This window comes from Cucurbita pepo, chromosome 1 (genome assembly GCF_057944985.1).
Source record: "Cucurbita pepo subsp. pepo isolate OVF chromosome 1, ASM5794498v1, whole genome shotgun sequence".
Taxonomy (NCBI): Eukaryota; Viridiplantae; Streptophyta; class Magnoliopsida; order Cucurbitales; family Cucurbitaceae; genus Cucurbita; species Cucurbita pepo.
The window spans coordinates 3,955,043-3,972,798 of NC_141798.1; the positions used below are offsets into that span (position 1 = coordinate 3,955,043).

The 17,756-nt window shown below is 37.4% G+C and overlaps 3 protein-coding genes and 1 pseudogene across 4 annotated transcripts; 3 read left to right on the top strand and 1 right to left on the bottom strand.

Moving 5' to 3' along the window:
* The first annotated feature begins 1,167 nt into the window (after nucleotides 1–1,167).
* Nucleotides 1,168–1,944, top strand: LOC111804522 (uncharacterized). Its single transcript, XM_087127394.1, has one exon. The coding sequence runs from the start codon at nucleotides 1,189–1,191 to the stop codon at nucleotides 1,912–1,914; it is 726 nt and encodes a 241-aa protein (XP_086983520.1). The 5' UTR covers nucleotides 1,168–1,188; the 3' UTR covers nucleotides 1,915–1,944.
* A 115-nt stretch (nucleotides 1,945–2,059) lies between these two features.
* Nucleotides 2,060–8,636, bottom strand: LOC111793583 (ATP-dependent RNA helicase DEAH12, chloroplastic). The gene is made up of 4 exons (XM_023675537.2): nucleotides 8,484–8,636; nucleotides 7,504–8,400; nucleotides 3,936–7,074; nucleotides 2,060–3,544 (listed from the first exon to the last, which is right to left on the bottom strand). Exons 2-4 carry the CDS (start codon nucleotides 8,368–8,370, stop codon nucleotides 2,331–2,333), a joined length of 5,220 nt encoding a protein of 1,739 aa, XP_023531305.1. The 5' UTR covers nucleotides 8,371–8,400; nucleotides 8,484–8,636; the 3' UTR covers nucleotides 2,060–2,330.
* A 2,416-nt stretch (nucleotides 8,637–11,052) lies between these two features.
* On the top strand, nucleotides 11,053–12,991 carry LOC111786147 (1-aminocyclopropane-1-carboxylate synthase 3-like; annotated as a pseudogene). Its single transcript, XR_015419163.1, has 4 exons — nucleotides 11,053–11,271; nucleotides 11,368–11,499; nucleotides 11,579–11,739; nucleotides 11,814–12,991. The product of XR_015419163.1 is annotated as a 1-aminocyclopropane-1-carboxylate synthase 3-like (transcript).
* A 3,508-nt stretch (nucleotides 12,992–16,499) lies between these two features.
* On the top strand, nucleotides 16,500–17,506 carry LOC111805968 (transcription factor bHLH94-like). Its single transcript, XM_023691282.2, has 3 exons — nucleotides 16,500–16,727; nucleotides 16,849–17,154; nucleotides 17,287–17,506. Exons 1-3 carry the CDS (start codon nucleotides 16,521–16,523, stop codon nucleotides 17,377–17,379), a joined length of 606 nt encoding a protein of 201 aa, XP_023547050.2. The 5' UTR covers nucleotides 16,500–16,520; the 3' UTR covers nucleotides 17,380–17,506.
* The last annotated feature ends 250 nt before the right edge of the window (nucleotides 17,507–17,756 follow it).

The following is a 17,756-nucleotide window of genomic DNA, read 5'->3' on the forward strand; positions in this document are numbered from 1 at the left end:
AAGCAGATGAAGCTTTCACGTACACCTGTGGGTACGTGTTGGTGCCTTCAGAAAACTTCAAATTTGGATAAGATTGGATTGTGAAATCTCGTGCTTCATCCATTTACGAATCTTACCTTTTTAAAGCCCATTATGGTGATGTGTTGTTGATATGGACTTCTCTATTCATCACATCAACCACTCATTCAGCCTTTCATTTCCTTCCTTTTAATTAACAATAAATCTTATTTATTATTCATTATAACCTACCTCATTAATCACTCTTATTTAACCATTTATTAAATCTAAATAATTATTAAACCACTTTCTTATTTTTATAATAATAGAGTGATAGATTAAATTATCCTAACTTTGAAATTAAGCCACCTTTAAAATGATATTTTATTAAATAAACTTAGCCTATTATATAAGAAGATATTATAATAAACAAACAAACTTTTAATCCATTAATCACATTTGTTTATTAAATTAATTTTTATTATTACCCCAAAGTTACTCTCAACCATAAAATTGAATTTGAAAAAAAAAAGATCTTAATTTTTTTTTTTGTTGAAGAAAAAATGAAAATGAAATCACCTAAAAATTTGTCTATTTTATATATTTTTTAATTTAAATCATATTACTAAAGTCGGGTAATTTGACAACTATAGTTCCTCCATCTGCATTAGTTCATGTCCCAAATTGATTGATAGATTGATTTATCACCTTTCCACATTTGATTGGGGTATGTTGTTGGTCTCCTTCCGCTTCGTTCCAGACAATTTAAGCACTATCTAATTGGGGATTTATTTATAAACTAATTTTTTTTTAATTCAAATAAATAGAAATTTTAAAGTTTTAAACCATGGAAATAATAATAACTTGAAGCAATCAAATTCTAACTAATTTGTCTTTTTCTCGTTCCAGTTTTTAAACCTTATTGATAATATAATAGATATTTTATAAGTTGCAATATTAGTAGGGACATCCATAAAAGTTTTCTTAAAATTTTATTTATTTCATATATAATCCTTTCCAACGATTTAGTGTCGATTAGGTCGCATTAGATTTGAAGTTGAAAAGAATTTTGATTTTGTAACAAATGTGGTTTAAGGGTATTTTATTATGATGATGATTATTATTTGGGCTTAGAAAAAACCAAAATTGAAAGGAATCGGTGTCTTGAAGCAAAAAAGAAACCGCAAGTTTATGGAGAGAAGCAATCCAAGGAATTTGTTTCCCATTAAATACTTTTTGTCAATTCAATCTCTCCCTCTCACTTCTTCTTTCATCTCCCTCTCTAAAATCCCATCCCTTTCCTTCACAGTTCCGATCATGAAGCAGTCCACCATCGCCGCCTGGCTGAACAATTACAACAACCTCAAGTCTAATCCCGAAGCCCTAGATTCCACCGACATGTTGCTCGAATTTCCCTACAAGCCCGGCGTTGACCTAATTCGGAATTGCGATCTCCCGCCGCCGCAGAAGTTATTCACGGCCTCCGACAAGGGGGCGATGGCGGCTAGAGGTAGAGGTCGGGAAGAAGTGGAGACAGGGGGGATGGAGGAGAAATTGGAGCTGTTGAAGGCTCTGAGACTGTCGCAAACGAGGGCGAGAGAGGCGGAGAGAAAGGCGGCGAAATTGATGGAGGAAAGGGATTGTATAAGTAGGGCTTTTGAAGATGAGGCGAGATTGATCTTCTGTTACCGACAGTCGCTGAAATTGATGGAGCTCAGAGTTTCCAAGTTGAAGAAGAGGAAAGAAGAAGAAGAAGAAGAAGAAGAAGAAGAAGAAGACAATGGCAATGGCAATGGCAATGGAGGAGTGAAATGGGTTTGGGCTTTGGCAATTTGCTCGAGTGTTGTGGGAGTCGGCATTCTCTTGGGCTATACTTGTAGTAATGTTGATGAAGACCCATTTGTTGTCAACACCTGAATATATTTACCATTTTACCCTTTTCATTAACTTTTATAATTTCTTTTTCTAATCACATACATTGGTGTGGAGATTCAAATATGATATTTAAAAATTAAAATCAAGATCAATTCAAACCATTAGCGCAGTAAGTTAGAAATATTAATACACAGAAAGAAAATGTACATTAGAAAAGTAAAATGATAATTTACAGATTATATGCTGCATATGAAAAACAAGGGTTAAATGGCTTTGCCTAAATATATATATATATATATATATATATATATATATATATTCTATAATTATACACATACATACCACTAACTATATGGCTTCGCATGGGGGGAGGGAGGAGAGGGAACCCTGTGTATTATATACGCCTAACAAACCTACCTAATATATAACTAATTTATACATATATTCAGTAATGAGGCTTAAACGAAGGCCATATGAATGCTCCTCAAATGACCATAACATTCATCACTGCTACCAAAATAATCCAAACAGACCCAACAAATATGCCTTCCACACTTGCATTCGATGTGGTTACACCCTTCTATTTTCTCAATCGTGTACCCGCAGACGGGGCAGTTCTTGACGTTCTCTTTACCTTTGCGCCACTCGTCCAGTGACGAATCTGGGTCTTCCTTGAACACTCGGTACTGTTCGCACGATAAGAATGGATGATACTCCAAATGGCATCTAGTACAAGTTTCTGAGAAGCATGCTCCACACATGAATGGTTCCCCACATGTATCGGGACTGGCCACTCGGTAAACTGAGGGGCAGTCGGGTGATGGGCAAAATCTATAGGCACTGTCACCAGCAACAAAAGCTCCCAATGAAGCTCGAAACAGTTCCTCCAGCTTCTCGTTCGACAACAGATATCTCATATCTGTAAGTAATATGGGAGACTGACATGTTTGTTTGGCACAACAAACTGGGAAGCTTCCATGGTTTTTGATGGCAGATTCAAACTGTTCCACAAGGCATTGCCGGCAAAAATGGTGTCCACAGGCTTCAAGTTCAAACCTGTCGTCTTCAATGTCGCATAAGCAAATTGAACACGCATCTGCATCATCAGGCCTCTCGGCTAAACCACCACTCGTCTTTTCAAGCTCATAAATAATTGTTTCAACTTCCTGCTTCAAATCTTTACTACCATGGACAGATAAAATATGATGCCGGGTATTTAATGTAAATCCAGCTTCTGGAAACTTCTGTTTAAGGCCATTGAGATCAGGGCCGAACTTCTCAACCACTGTCTTCAGGAGGTTGGGAGGCCGAGATTTGCCTCGAAGGTGAATCTCAAGTTGCTTGCGGTCATGAAGTGTCTGTAGGGATTGAATCAACTTTCGCTCAGCTGCAGCTACGTTCTCAGAAGCACCAAAAATTCGTAGACTAAGTCTCTGCCTGTCAAAGAGAATGTAGACTTCATTTTCCCGCTGTAGTAAATTTATTAGATCAAAGCCATCTCTAGAGGTCAGATGCTGAAGAACTGTAGGAGTCACGCTAGCATGATCTATAATCTTCCCTCTCAGAAGTGCTTCCACTGGTCGTCTCAGCTCGGCTACTGTTTTCGTGGCATTGGCAGAAAGCTTCACTCGGTAGGAACCATTGATGTTTTGAGAAAGAGTGCATTCCGCACCTGGTTAACATGAAGATTCAAGGTCATTAGAATCTGACAAAAGCCAAGATGTCATCTTTAATCATTCAAGTTTACCCCAACTTCCAGTAGGGTTGACACTGACACATGCTTATGATAAATGCAGAAATAAAGGCAGTAGTGATGCTAAAACGCAAATCTGCAACAAATAAACTTCATCTTTGCCCAATGTAGCCCAATATAGCATAACCAACAAAAGTGCATGCCAACTTTTATGAGTATGAAATGTTAAAGAACTCATGTAGTAACTACAGACATTCAACAGTTCCAAAGTTGTTCAGAGATAAAGATAACGTGTATATACATTGAGAAAAAAACAGTTAGCACACATAATCTAACGGTGAAAAAAACGAGGATCCAATAGAGAAAATACCATCTATCTTCTTCAAGCTTTCAAGTAGGGAATTCAGTTGACATTTGATCACTCGAAATATGGGGATGGTGCATGATAAAGTGCTATGAAATAGCTGCTGGCACTTAATTTTCTGCCATGGAAAACATACTGGCAGTGATTTTCCTTCCAAATATTCCAAAGCTTTTGCTGCCTCCAAGTGCAATCTTCCATCAAAATTTATTGCAGCTCTCATGTAAAAATCCTTGGGTTGAGGTTGAAAAACTTGAACGTAGCAACATTTGACATGAGGGTGGGATTTAGGCATAAAAGCAGAGATTTCTTTCAGAAGAGCTTCTTCACAAGCATTGACTGGAGGATTATTAACAGGATTTTCCCGAACCAGAAAAAGATCCAAAATTTCCCTGTCTGTTGCAGACCTCAGAATATTAAAAATATCAGCTTCAGAAAGCTCTTTGTCGATTCCACTTAAGGTAACACAGTCATTGTACTTTATGCTAGGTTCACAACGTAAGAACCTTTCTCCAATCAGTAGGTTAGAGAAATCATTAACAAGGAAACTGACATCATAACTGTTACATTTAACAACTGCAAATCCTTTGCTCAACCTACGAGGCCAGAAGACTTTAGCTTTGACAGGAGGAAAAGAGAAAAGTTTATTATCACATCCAGCAGTGATCCGCATAGGAATTATCTTCACCAAGGATCCACAAAAGAAACCACCATCGAGCTTCAAAGCTTTTTCAGCTGCATCAGGAGTAAGAAATGTTATTCTATGTCCTCTTTCTTTATCATCGTCATCCTGTCCAGAACATGGAACTTTTTGAATATTACAAATAGTACCAGATACAGATTTCTCAAGAGACATAAAAAGTTCCTTATCATCAATGGAATCCACATTCGAACGAAATACATCAACAGTCAAATATCTCTTCTCAAGCTCCAGATGTCTTATTTTAGCACCAGAACCCAACAAAGCAACAGGAGGTGAGCCGCCATTTCCATGATACAAGCATTTCTCCATGCATTCATTCCATAAATATTTCCTTTCATACTCCAAAATATCATTTACAAAATGATACACCGCATCCATGTTCTCCGATCTTGAGAACAACAGAATCTCATTCTGATTTATATTTACTTCAATGCCTATGCAGTCATCACTGAAAACTTTACGAACATGTGATGTAAGAGAAATAAGATTACTGTTGCTTTTTCCACAAACCCTTTTAAGCAGAGTTTTGCCAAAGCCACTAAGAGTTCGTACCTCCAGCCTATGTTTCTCCATAAGAGAAATGTCAAACAAAGGGGGAGGGGAAATGGTAGACAAAGCATCTACATCAATGGCAGTTACGCATACCAAATATTCATTACTTATTGACAAAATTTCACCAAACACCACCCATTTGGGCTTCTCACTAAATATTAGCAAAGAACATGATGGATGTAGTTGAACATGTCGTCCAGTCATTGCCACTTCGTAACCCAGTCGATCATAACCAGTGAACATGGCCACATTTTCAGAAAGAGAAGCAAGTATACACTTTTTAAGATTTCTGTCATGATCTGTAGGCTTCAGCGAACTCCAAAGCCAGTAACTTGGGATGATAATGTTAAGTTCTTGTTTGAGACAACGTTCCAATTCCAAGATGGCATCTTGGCATCTTCTCATAGTTTTGGCATTAATGCTGTTCTCCCAACACCATTGGTTTTTCCTCTCCCTAGGCAAGGCTTCATATTGTTTATAAACTGAGAGCAGAGTGAAAAGGTCACCATCAGGGTGGCAAAATTGAACCTTCTGGCAATCAGATTTTAATTTATCTTCAACCTTACCAACTCGGCAAAATATACTACTAGCATTTGTCATTAAAACAGCAAGTACAACACCCTCTCTACGTACACGACAATTGAAGCAACTAAGAATCAACTTGCCAAGGCGTGGCTCAATGCCCAACTTTACTAAATTACGACCTTCATTTGTTAGTTCATAAACATTACCATTCAGTGTAATAGCTCCCAACTGAACGAGATTCCTGATGGCCATGTCAACAGCTTCCGCACTGGGAGCATCTACAAAGTCAAAATCATCTACATTCTTTACACCCAAGGCAAGAATTCTCAATATTGCAACACCAAGATGAACTTTTCGAATCTCAGGTTCATGGTTAGGAGACATTAACTCAAAGTCAGACTGGGAGTACAGTCTATAACATCTTCCAGGTTCTGTTCTACCAGCACGACCAGCTCGCTGATTAGCTGAACTCTGACTGGTTCTGCATACCTTAAGGATATTCATACCATTTCTAGGTTCAAATTTGCTATCTTTCACCCAACCAGGATCTATAACATACTTCACCCCAGGAATTGTCAATGATGTCTCTGCAAGATTTGTGGCAAAAATTACCTTTCTTTTTCCAGGGTGGTCCTGGAAAACTCGAAATTGCTCATCAAAGGATTGCTTCCCATGAAATGCCAAGGGAACTGTACCGGGAGCATGAAAATTTTCGCATGCCCATTCCACTTCCATCTGAGAAGTCAAAAAGGCAAGAATAGTCCCTCCCTTTTCTTTCCAGTGAATCTCTGATGCCATTCTGACAACATCCGTAACATATGAAGCAACAATGCAAGGACCAGAAGAGCCTTCATCCAAAGAAGGAACATATCTAATATCAACAGGAAAGTTCCTCCCCGGTACATGAAAGATTCCACAACCAAAGAAGTACTTTGATAGCTGATCTGCATTGGCTGTTGCAGACATAATAATAAGATGCAAATCAACTCTCACCATGAGTAAACTTTTCAGTAATGCAAAAAGGAGATCAGTATTCAAGCTTCTTTCATGAGCCTCGTCAATTATAATGCAGGAAACACCAGAAAGTTTCTTATCATTCATGTAGTGCTGCAGTAAACAGTGGTCTGTCGTGTATATTATCTTAGATTTGAACTGTTGAGCAGATGAAAATGATGGATAACAACTTATACAATCATCATCATAACACCCACGGCTTTCTTCTCTCACCCTATGGGCAAGGGAGATAGCAGATATCTTGCGAGGCTGTGTACATACAATTGACTTAGAAGAAGAAAGTCCTGAATCAGCAAGAAATTGAACCAACTGTGTGCTCTTTCCTGAACCAGTTTCTCCAATCAATACCATTACCTACATAAGAATAATCATACACAAATAAATGATGGACAGTGGTGTATGGATTAACTTAGATTAACAAGTTACTGGAGAACTACACTAATTATGAATGAAAGGATAATAAAAAAATTTCATTACTCCAAGTCCATAGAGAAACTAAGATCAATGCACGTGGCCTATGATTGAGATCAAAGCAAGTATCTAATTATTTTAAGTGTATTTTCGCATAACATACTATTTAAAGTTTCAATTGGAACCCAAGTATTAATCACAAACCCAACGGTGGTTTTTTCTTGAAACAACGGTTGCATATGCATATGCAATCGTAAACAGGCTTGATAAACTATAGCTCTCTAGCTCCAAAAAAACTAACGACAATCAAACAAATAGAATGGATAAATTTCAGGGTGAAATTAAAATCAAGAGTTGAGAAGTAAAGGGGACCTGTTGACTGTAAATTTGCCGAAGGATTTCGCGGCGGCAAGAATACATGGGCAAACTATCCTCAAGCCTGCGGCATTCTCTCAAAATCAAGCTATGAATCCGGTTCCAGCTAATTGTTTCGTCAAATTTAAAAACTCCCACGTCTTCGATATCTGATAGTTCCAGTTTCTTTCCTTCCACATAATCCAGAATATAACGCATAGCAGACTTAAACTCTTCCGTGTTCCTCATAATTGAATCCTTCTCGACAATAAGCCCCTTTCTCTTTTCTCTGAGTTCAAACTGAGTGGCAATACCAAGGGGCTTCCGTAGGCTATGAGAAATTCGATCAATCTGAACCTTAACAAGATCGCGTTTCTTTTGCCAATCTCGGACCTTTTCGCCATCCATAAGACGCTGTATTCTTCCAGCAAAGAGGTTCCGAAGTCGGTCATGGAGTTCGTCAGCATCAGAGGGCAAATTGATCCTAGGTTTAAGAATCGGAGTGAAATCATGAAGCCCATCGAGGCGCAATTCCCAAAACCTCACCATAGCCTCAAGCGCACTAACCCATTGCTTGAAAAACAAAAACGCAACAACAGGACCACCCTGAGGGACAATAAAATTATCCGGCTTGGAATTGCATTTAGCCATTAAAACCTCAACAGAGCACTTCGCAACGCCACGATGATCCAAAACGAGATCAATAACAAAATTTGCGCGGTTAGGGGAAGTTCGTTGTCCAGAACAATTATGAAATTTCACAGGAAAACCTGGCCTGGAAGCTCCGTTCGGAGAACGCGGCAGGTACTGTAAATAGGAAGGTCGATTACATGTGAGGGAAGAATCCGGCGGCCTGAAGACGGTGGAGGAGGAGGAGGATTTCATCGTATAGCATGAAAAGAGAGTGAGAAAACCCTAAAAAAGGAGAAAGAGGATTATGAGGAGAGGAAAAGAAGAAACACTTCAGTTTCAGAAAATAGAAAAGAACACACAGAAACCTGTCGGAGTTCCTTGCTGGTAGTCGCTTTGGGTGGTAGTGACTGTTCTGGATGGCTATGGCTATCGTCTTCTTCCTCGTCTTCCTCGTCTTCCTCGTCTTCTTGCGACTGTAGTCTTCTTGGTTGGTACGAGAATTAATATTTTTTTAAAAAATATATTTTATAATCTTAGTTTCTAATTCCCCTTTAATCTTGCTTTATTTTTAAATAATAAATCTTTAAATCAATCTTCCCATTCACATAATATAACTATAATTGGTAGAAATCTTCCTTTTATTTATTTTTTATTTCTGCCACTTTCTTCATAAAATCCAAATAAACATGTGGGACCCACTCACTATATTTTCTCTTTTGCAAATCCAAAATTCTCCTTTAATCTCGCCTTCATCGATTTCATTTTTAATTCAAATACCTAAATCAAATTAATTATTAGTAAATCGCATTACAACAAAATTAAATAAGGTTCTCCTACTTTATTTAATTATTATATATTAATATCCTTGTAAATGTAAAATTTATTAACTTCAAATATGGTCAAAGCATTTAAATTAAATTTATTACATTAGATACATAAAATTAATAAAAAAATATATTAAAATTTTGAATAGATTCAAATTGAGATATCTTATGATATTTTGCTAAATTAAAAATATATTATTTTAAATTTAGCAAAATTATCTTGAGTCCTAATATTATTGTTGGGTTGAGCCAAAGGATCGGTTTATATCTTCTATCCTCTTTTGACCTCTTCCTCACCAATGTTTAGTATTTTATCTTGTGTTCGAGTCATAATTAGGAAGATTTTGTGGAAACATAAGGAGGTAGAGTAAAAAGATTAAAGTTGTTGACTTTTTTAACCAATTAATCTTAAATTAATTAATTAAGTGATGTTTATGTCATTATACTTCACGCGTTGGCCTTCTGGCATTCTTTTTACACCAGACTAGCTTGTTCCTAAAGCTAAGGTTTGCTCTACGCCTTGTTCTACTCGTCCTTCCGCCCACTGATTATAGTGCTTGTTCCCCTAAACAGTCTTTAGTTGACGTTGTTGGGCATAACCAGAAGAGAAGGGCATTGGGGCTGTTCAATTGCCCTTGAAAAAGACGATAAAAAGGGTTGAAAATGGTGGTTGAAAGAGGGGGGGATAGAGTAACGTGAGCATCATACTAGTTGTCACCACAAAACCCAAATGGCCCCTTCCATTCTTGTTTGTTATGTTATGTTTTGTTTTGTTTTTCTTGTAAAACCATTGTGGTTATGGTGTGGTGTTGTTGTGGGGTAATCCCTTCACATGCCCTCCTAATAACTCCCCCCTTCCAGTTTCTACTACAATCCACGTGCTTCTTCCATTATTCAAACCCAAAATCCCAATTCCCCTAATGCTTTTGTTTTCTTTCTCCAATTACAAAAGAAACAAAACTCAAATACGTTCACTACTCCCAACAACATTAAGCATATGACACACATTTGGTGCCTCTCTTTCAATTTTTTTTTTCTCCTTTTAAAAAGTTTCACTCACTCCCTATTGTCAACCTCTTTTGACTTAATTGATTATTTCATTAAATGGCGAGTGTAAAAACTTTCATTTAGTTATCTATATTCAATCTTCGAATCAAAACTTCCTTGCATCCTTTGCAACAGAGTCATGTTATTTACACTTTGTTGAAGATTGTTGGGAGTGAGTCCCATATTATCTAATTAAGGGAAAGATCTATATCCATTGGTACGAGACATTTTGGGTGAATCAAAAGCAAAGTGACGAGGACTCATACTCGAAGTGCATAATATCATACTACTACGGTATTAGAGCTATGCTATCCCCTTAACTTAGTCATGCCAATCAAATTCTCAAATATCGAACAAAATTTGTACATTGTTTGACGAAGGTGTAGTCAAAAGTGACTGAAGTGTTGGACAAAAGGTATACTTTGTTCGAGTACTCTAGAAAAAAAAAAGAATCGAGCCCAATGAACGGGAGGATGTTTGAAGGCTCTATAAGCCTCAATACTTCTCTACGGAACTCGACCCTTGACCGTTTATACCCCAGGCCTCAAATTGTGTATTGATCACATGGTGTTGAAAAGTGTTGACTACTTGTGAGAGATAATTAGAAGAAATGGGCATTTAATTTGGTGTGTGGCCCATTGATATGGGGGGTTTTCGGTGTGCTTTTGGCGTAGGAATAATAACACCCTTTGACAAACACACACTACTTTTGGCATCACTACAAGGAACACAGCAAATTGTTTTGAGTAGGAAAAAAACAAGGCGTAATGGAGAGGCTTTTAGAATTGTGTAAAATGACCGACAATCAACGCGACGCTGCTTCTCCCACTCTCCCCTCACATGGCCCCACTCCCTTTCTACTACGCCTTTCGCAAGATTTCATGTCGGTACGGGTCCTCCTTTGCCGCCGCTATCCACTTCAATTTCCCTTCTTATTTACCACACCTAAGGCTTGCAAAATAATACATCTTTTGAAGTGGACGCGGTGATTCCTTGGTGTATGCAAAGCAGAGTATGCTTTTCCACGTCTCATTCCTTCCCAAAATCTCTATAAATACCTCAATTCTCATTCCCTCTCTTCAAAACGCCTTCTTCAATTGTTTCAAAAAACCATCACTCAATTCTTGCCTTCTTCATGGGGATACTGTCTAGAAAGGCCACGTGCAACTCACATGGACAAGACTCCTCTTACTTTTTAGGCTGGGAGGAATATGACAAGAATCCATACGATGAGATTCTAAATCCTAAAGGCATTATCCAAATGGGTCTTGCAGAAAATCAGGTTGGTATTATCATCATCATTATTATTACTACTACTCATCATATAATCATATAATGCCTTTAATTAAGCTTCGTTTTGCGTTAATTAATGTCACAGCTATGTTTTGACCTGCTGGAGAGATGGCTAGAGGAGAACCCAGATGCCGCTGGCTTTAAAAGAGACGGGAAGTCCATTTTTAGAGAACTTGCCCTGTTTCAAGACTACAATGGCTTGCCTGCATTCAAAAAGGTACTGCCTTTTTGTCTTTTCAATTTTCAATACTATTATGTTCTTGTCGAAGCTGGATCTAATTCAATGCGCGTTTCAGGCATTGGCTGAGTTCATGTCGGAGATTAGAGGGAACAGAGTAACGTTCAATCCCGACCACATAGTCCTCACTGCTGGTGCCACCTCTGCTAATGAGACACTTATGTTCTGCTTAGCTGAACCTGGCGACGCCTTTCTTCTGCCCACCCCCTACTATCCTGGGTACGTTTCCAGAGCCAAATTGTAGTGTAATTCTCTACTCTTTGAAATGTCTTACGTTGTCATAATTTTTACAGATTCGACAGAGATTTGAAATGGAGAACTGGGATAGAGATTGTCCCCATCCATTGTTCCAGCTCCAATGGCTTCAGAATTACAGAGTCTGCCCTGTTAGAAGCCTACCAAAGCGCCCAAAGTCGTGACCTCAAGGTCAAAGGCGTGCTCGTCACTAACCCATCAAACCCATTAGGAACCACCATCACTACTCAAGAACTCAACCTTCTACTCCAATTCATTGCATCAAAAAATCTTCATCTAATCAGCGACGAGATCTACTCTGGCACGGTTTTCCGCAACCCGGGATTCGTTAGCGTCATGGAAATTCTCAACCAAAACTATAAACACAATCATCAAATCCGTAAACAAGTTCACATTGTTTATAGTCTCTCGAAAGATCTCGGTCTACCGGGGTTTAGAGTCGGAGCGATTTATTCGAACGACGATGTAGTTGTGGCTGCAGCGACGAAAATGTCGAGTTTCGGATTGGTGTCGTCGCAGACTCAGTACCTTTTATCAGCTATGTTATCAGACAAGAAGTTTACTAAGAATTACATTAAGGAGAATCAAAAGAGGCTGGAGAAAAGACAGAAAATGCTGGTGAGAGGGCTGCAAAAAGCAGGGATTAAGTGCCATAAAGGGAATGCAGGGTTGTTTTGTTGGGTGGATATGAGGCATTTGCTTGGAGCCAATACTTTTGAATCAGAAATGGAGCTTTGGAGGAAGATTGTGTTCGAGGTGCGGTTGAACGTGTCGCCCGGACAGTCGTGCCATTGCTCCGAACCCGGTTGGTTCCGTGTTTGTTTTGCCAACATGTCCGAGGCAACGTTGGACATTGCAATGCAGAGACTAAAGGCTTTTGTGGTTAACTCCACAGTAACTACTAGTCCTACTACTACCACTACTACAAACCATCTCCCCACGAAGAAGAAGAACATGGTTAAGTGGGTTTTTCGGTTATCGTTTAACGATCGCGTTGCCAATCACACGAACGATAACTTGGGATAATCCCCTCTTCGTGTTTTTTTTTTCCTTCTTACTTGTGGGGAAGGAATTTTAATTTGTAGTATCATTTTTTCGAACGTGTAAAGTACGTACATGCACTCGGTCCCTTTGTGGATTAGCAGTGGCGTCTGTAATCATCTCGATTTCGTATTAAACATTGAACCAATGCATTATTTATTCTATAATTTTTATATGGGATCCGACTCCAAAAGCAATTAGAACCAATGACTATACTAAATACCCTTTAACAAATTTGGAAGCGCCATCCTAGATCTAAACTCTATCTTGGTCAAACGAAACACTAAATCTAGATATAAAGGCAGTAAAAGTCAAACCAACAAAACATTAAAAGTCAACGTTCAATATTATTACGTGTGTGTGAACATCCATCCATCCATCCATCTGGGTGAGAGTGGCAAGAGGGAGGGCGGGGTTTCGGCGGCATTAACGGCCAAGTTAAACAAAAATGAGCAACGCGTCTTCGGGTTATGATATGTCAAACGTAATTTGGTTTCCAAGTGTCCTCGTGTCTTGTCCTTTACAGTGTTTGATGTCTGCTTTTTCTTTGCAATGCCGAGGAGAAGTCTCCACTAATTTCCACCAACTTCGATGGATGAAAATGAAATGGTGGGCTACTTTGTTGACAAGTAAGCCAAGTCCAACCAAATCTCCTTTTTGTACACTTCTCATCTACACTTTTCCCGATTCCAGATTTTGCGTGTATGATTTGAAGCCATTAGTCGAAGAAAGTTTGAAGATTAATATAGTTTCTATGTTGCTAGAAGAAACTGGATAAGATGAGAAAAGTACATAAGACTTTTATGAGTGATTTGATCAGTAGACTGTACATATTTGATTCAAATATTGAATTAGCATTTTTAATATTTATGGATTTGACTTCCGATTGATATTCGTCTTATAATTCTAAATATTAATGCAATTTACAAAGTTCACCGTTAATAGATATTGTCGGTTTTCCCTCTCCGACTTCTCCTCAAGATTTTTAAAACCTGTCTGTTAGACGGAAGTTTCCCCACATTTATAAATGGTGTTTTGTTCTCTTCCCTAATCAATGTGTGATCTCACAATCCACCACCTTTAGGGTCCAGCATCCTTACTAGCATTTAGTTCTCTCTTTAATCGATGTGGGATCTCACATCCACCTCCCTTCTAGGCTGAACGTCTTCACAATTAAGCTCCGTACAACACGTTTTCATGAAAAGTGGCATTTAGGTTTTTCACGATCTTTTGTAGTCTTTTTTGTCTGCCATGTTATCTCTAGACATAAAAAGAATTAAAATAGTCAAATTCTAACCATTTACTTTTTACTTCTAAAAGTGAAGACTATCCCTATAGACAACACGAGTCATTCCATCCTATTTTGTTCTAAAAGGTCACCTAATATAAAATTATATGGACAAAGCACGTTTAAGGTACATCTGGTTGGTATGGATAGTAGCCTATCTTAATCATTTTATCTTCAAGATTGATTTCATTCAGATGGGATCTCACTTCATTCATGCACCTCTCGTTCACTCGGTGTCACATCAAAATTAAGTGAAAAATAAAATGTAACGAGTAGATAAGAATGAGAAGGACATGCAAGTGGAAGGAAAATTATAGGGGGAGAAATGAGAAATGACAACAACATGAAGGGAAGGGAAGGGAAGGGAAGGGAGTTTTTAAGAGGGGCGGTATGGGAGGAAGGTGGACTTCAGGTGTGGGTTGGGTGGGAAGGACAGGTGAAAGAGGGAACATAAAACGCCTGCACGAGGGAGGGGCTTCCCTTCTCCACCAACCTTGGCATGCCCCATCCCCTCTTGCTGCTTGTTTTCACAAGCTGAGGCCTGAGGCCCATGCTCTCATTTGAACCCCATTAACTCACTCATCTTCTTCATTCATAACTTTGTTTCTGTTGACCCATTTGGACTAAAATCTTGGCACAACCTCACATGCATTGTTGCCCCAACAAAGCTTCCCATTTCCCCATCTTCCACCATGTGTGTCCTGGACCTGCTCGCACTTGGTCCCCCTTCACCATACTACCACTTATTTAGAGATCACTTTCGGAAACTTGGTCCTGGTATTGGCCCTAGTCGTCCATGATAACTCTCATACCATCGACCTCAATGCTGCTCATACCATCTAGATGCGGATTCCAGATCTAATCATAAATGTAACAATAGAAAATTCAACGGAGGAATAACAATTTGAAGAAGCATTACAACTTCTCATATTAAATAGTAAATAAGATTCTTGGGTTGAGGCAAACGGAAATCTCTTACAGAGATATTTCTATGTTGTTATAAAACACTAAAGAGACTTACAACAAAGAGAGTATTCTTGCTCTCTTATTTAATGCTTTATTTTAATTTTTAATAAAATCAAATCAGTTTTGAATGATTATTCTCCATTGAAATTTTTAAATGTTACTTAATACTTTTCGTGTGAATTTGACCTTCGGAAAAAGGAACTTTGCACGTTGATCTATAAAAAGAAAACACATAAAAAAAAAAAGAGATGAATTTAAAGAACAAGTGGGCTTGAAATAATGAAAGATTGAATAGTGAAATAGGTGATAAATATATGGCCATGCCCAACTTGGGCAGCCACCAATATTTGGGTACATCTAATTGCTCCAAAAAAAATCCAAATCATATGACGAATCAAACACAATTTTTGTACACATTCATAATGCAATTGGGAGCTCAAGCTGATTGACGTCTTACTTGCCAAACCCTTCTATTATTGCTATGGAATTTGGCTCAATTATCTCTCTTTGCTTTCTTTCCAATTTTTGGTAAACAAGCAATCTCACTTGATCAATTATTGCCTTCTTTTTCGCTTACCATTTCTCAATCTCCTCGATTATTGTAGTAAACCACTATTTAACTCTATCAAATATTTTTTAAAGAAACTCAAGAGTGATGCAAAAGCAAGTCTAGTTTAGTCGAGATGAAATTGATAAGAAAATTCCTACCCACAAACACGAATCTTTCCAATATGTTTTGTTCTCACTTACATACATTCAGGAAAATTCTTATAGAGTCACTAAATATATAAAATTGCTCTGGTTTAACAATGAAATTCCTATGATTAAACCACTAAAAAGGAAAGTTCACTTATTGAGATAGTAACTTTTAGTTCTTTTAAGTCTTTCTTAGTTATCTTATTCCTGTGATCACTCTCACTCAAATGTGGTATCAGTTCATTCATATACCCCTATTGTACTCCAGTGTTACAAGTCAATTGTGATTGACTCATTCAAAGATATCACATGAATGAACATACATAAAACTCTGTATCTCTTAAAACAAAATGGTTAATTTATTAAACCCAAAGTTTCCATTTCCCAATTCAATACGATATTTTATTTATAAAAATAAAAAAATAAAAAAAAACCCATAGATTTGTTGGAGTGAAGGACGAAAAAAATGAAAAAAATTGCATAAAATAATTTGAATGCATCCCCCATGTCAATAAAACACAAAGTATTAATTCATAAACAAACAAATAGTAAGTTCAGTGTAGGACAAGATAAATTATTTGATGAAGGCGTGTATATTAAATTTATATCTAATAACTTAGGAGACATGAAATTATTTGAATTTATTAAATCCATCGTCTAAGTATAAATATTCCCATTTATGACAAGAACCTTTGTCCCTTCAATAAACTATAAAAAAAAAAAAAAAAAAAAAAAAAAAAAAAAAAAAAAAAGAATGGTGTTGGGTTTAGAATCGGCGGTGTTCCAAGAAGATAAGTTGATTGGGAAGCGATGGGGTCGGAGGGGGAAGATGGTGAAGAAGAGGGAGGAGATTGAGAGGCAAAGAATGGTACACATAGCTGTTGAACGCAATAGGAGAAAGCAAATGAATGAGTATCTGTGTGTGCTGAGATCCATGATGCCTTCTTCTTACACCCAAAGGGTAAGTAATCTCATCCATATCCCATCATGCCTTCATCTTCTTCTTCTTCTTCTTCTTCTTCTTCTTCTTCTTCTTCTTCTTCCATTGCATAATAATGATAAGAAAAGGTTTTAATTTGCAGGGAGATCAGGCGTCAATCGTGGGAGGGACCATCAAGTTGGTGAAGGAGTTAGAACAGCTTGTGCAGTGGTTAGAGGGAAAGAAGCAAAGGCATGAACATATTTGTTATGCCGGCCAGGATTATTCAGGGGAATCGAAGGTGGAGGTGAGGGTGATAGAGAGCTACGCCAATATAAAAATGAGGGCGGAGAATCGGCCGAAACAGCTTCTAAAAGTGGCGCTGGAATTGCATTCTCTTCAACTTTTGATTCTTCACGTCAACGTCACTACCATCCACCAAATGGTTTTTTATTGTTTTAGCGTTAAGGTAAGAGATAGAGTATTAAGTTCTTAAATATGAGATCAGAATCTTACTTTGGCCTAAATCATTACTTTTTTTTTTTTTTTTTTAATTTAAAATAATTTTGGTAATAGTGATTGAATTATTTGAATATGGCAGATTGAAGATGAATGTGAACTGAACACTGTGGGTGAGATTACTGCAGCTGTGAATCAAATGTTCCAACGGATCCTTATGGAAAAGGGTGACTAGTTTCAATGCCAATATATAATTTTTAATGTTATAGCATTTTCTTTTTTAAGTTTTAATCTCATTAATGTCCCTTTTGCAACGTTCTAATGATGATTTCCAATATTAAAACACTACCTCTTTTCGATTATTTTTTTTTTAATTTACTATATTGTTTTTCATTTTTTCTTACGGTTTGATATTGAAAAATATTTATTTTTTAGTTTAAATATGTCGTGATAAATTTGAACTTTTAATAATGAATATATAAATTCTCATTGAAAATAACGTCTATTTAACTTATTATCATAAAAAAAACTACGGGAAGTTTTTTATTTTTATTTATATATATATATATAATGGGGAAGGAGGGGTGAAAGAAAGAGGAAGATGGGGTAAAA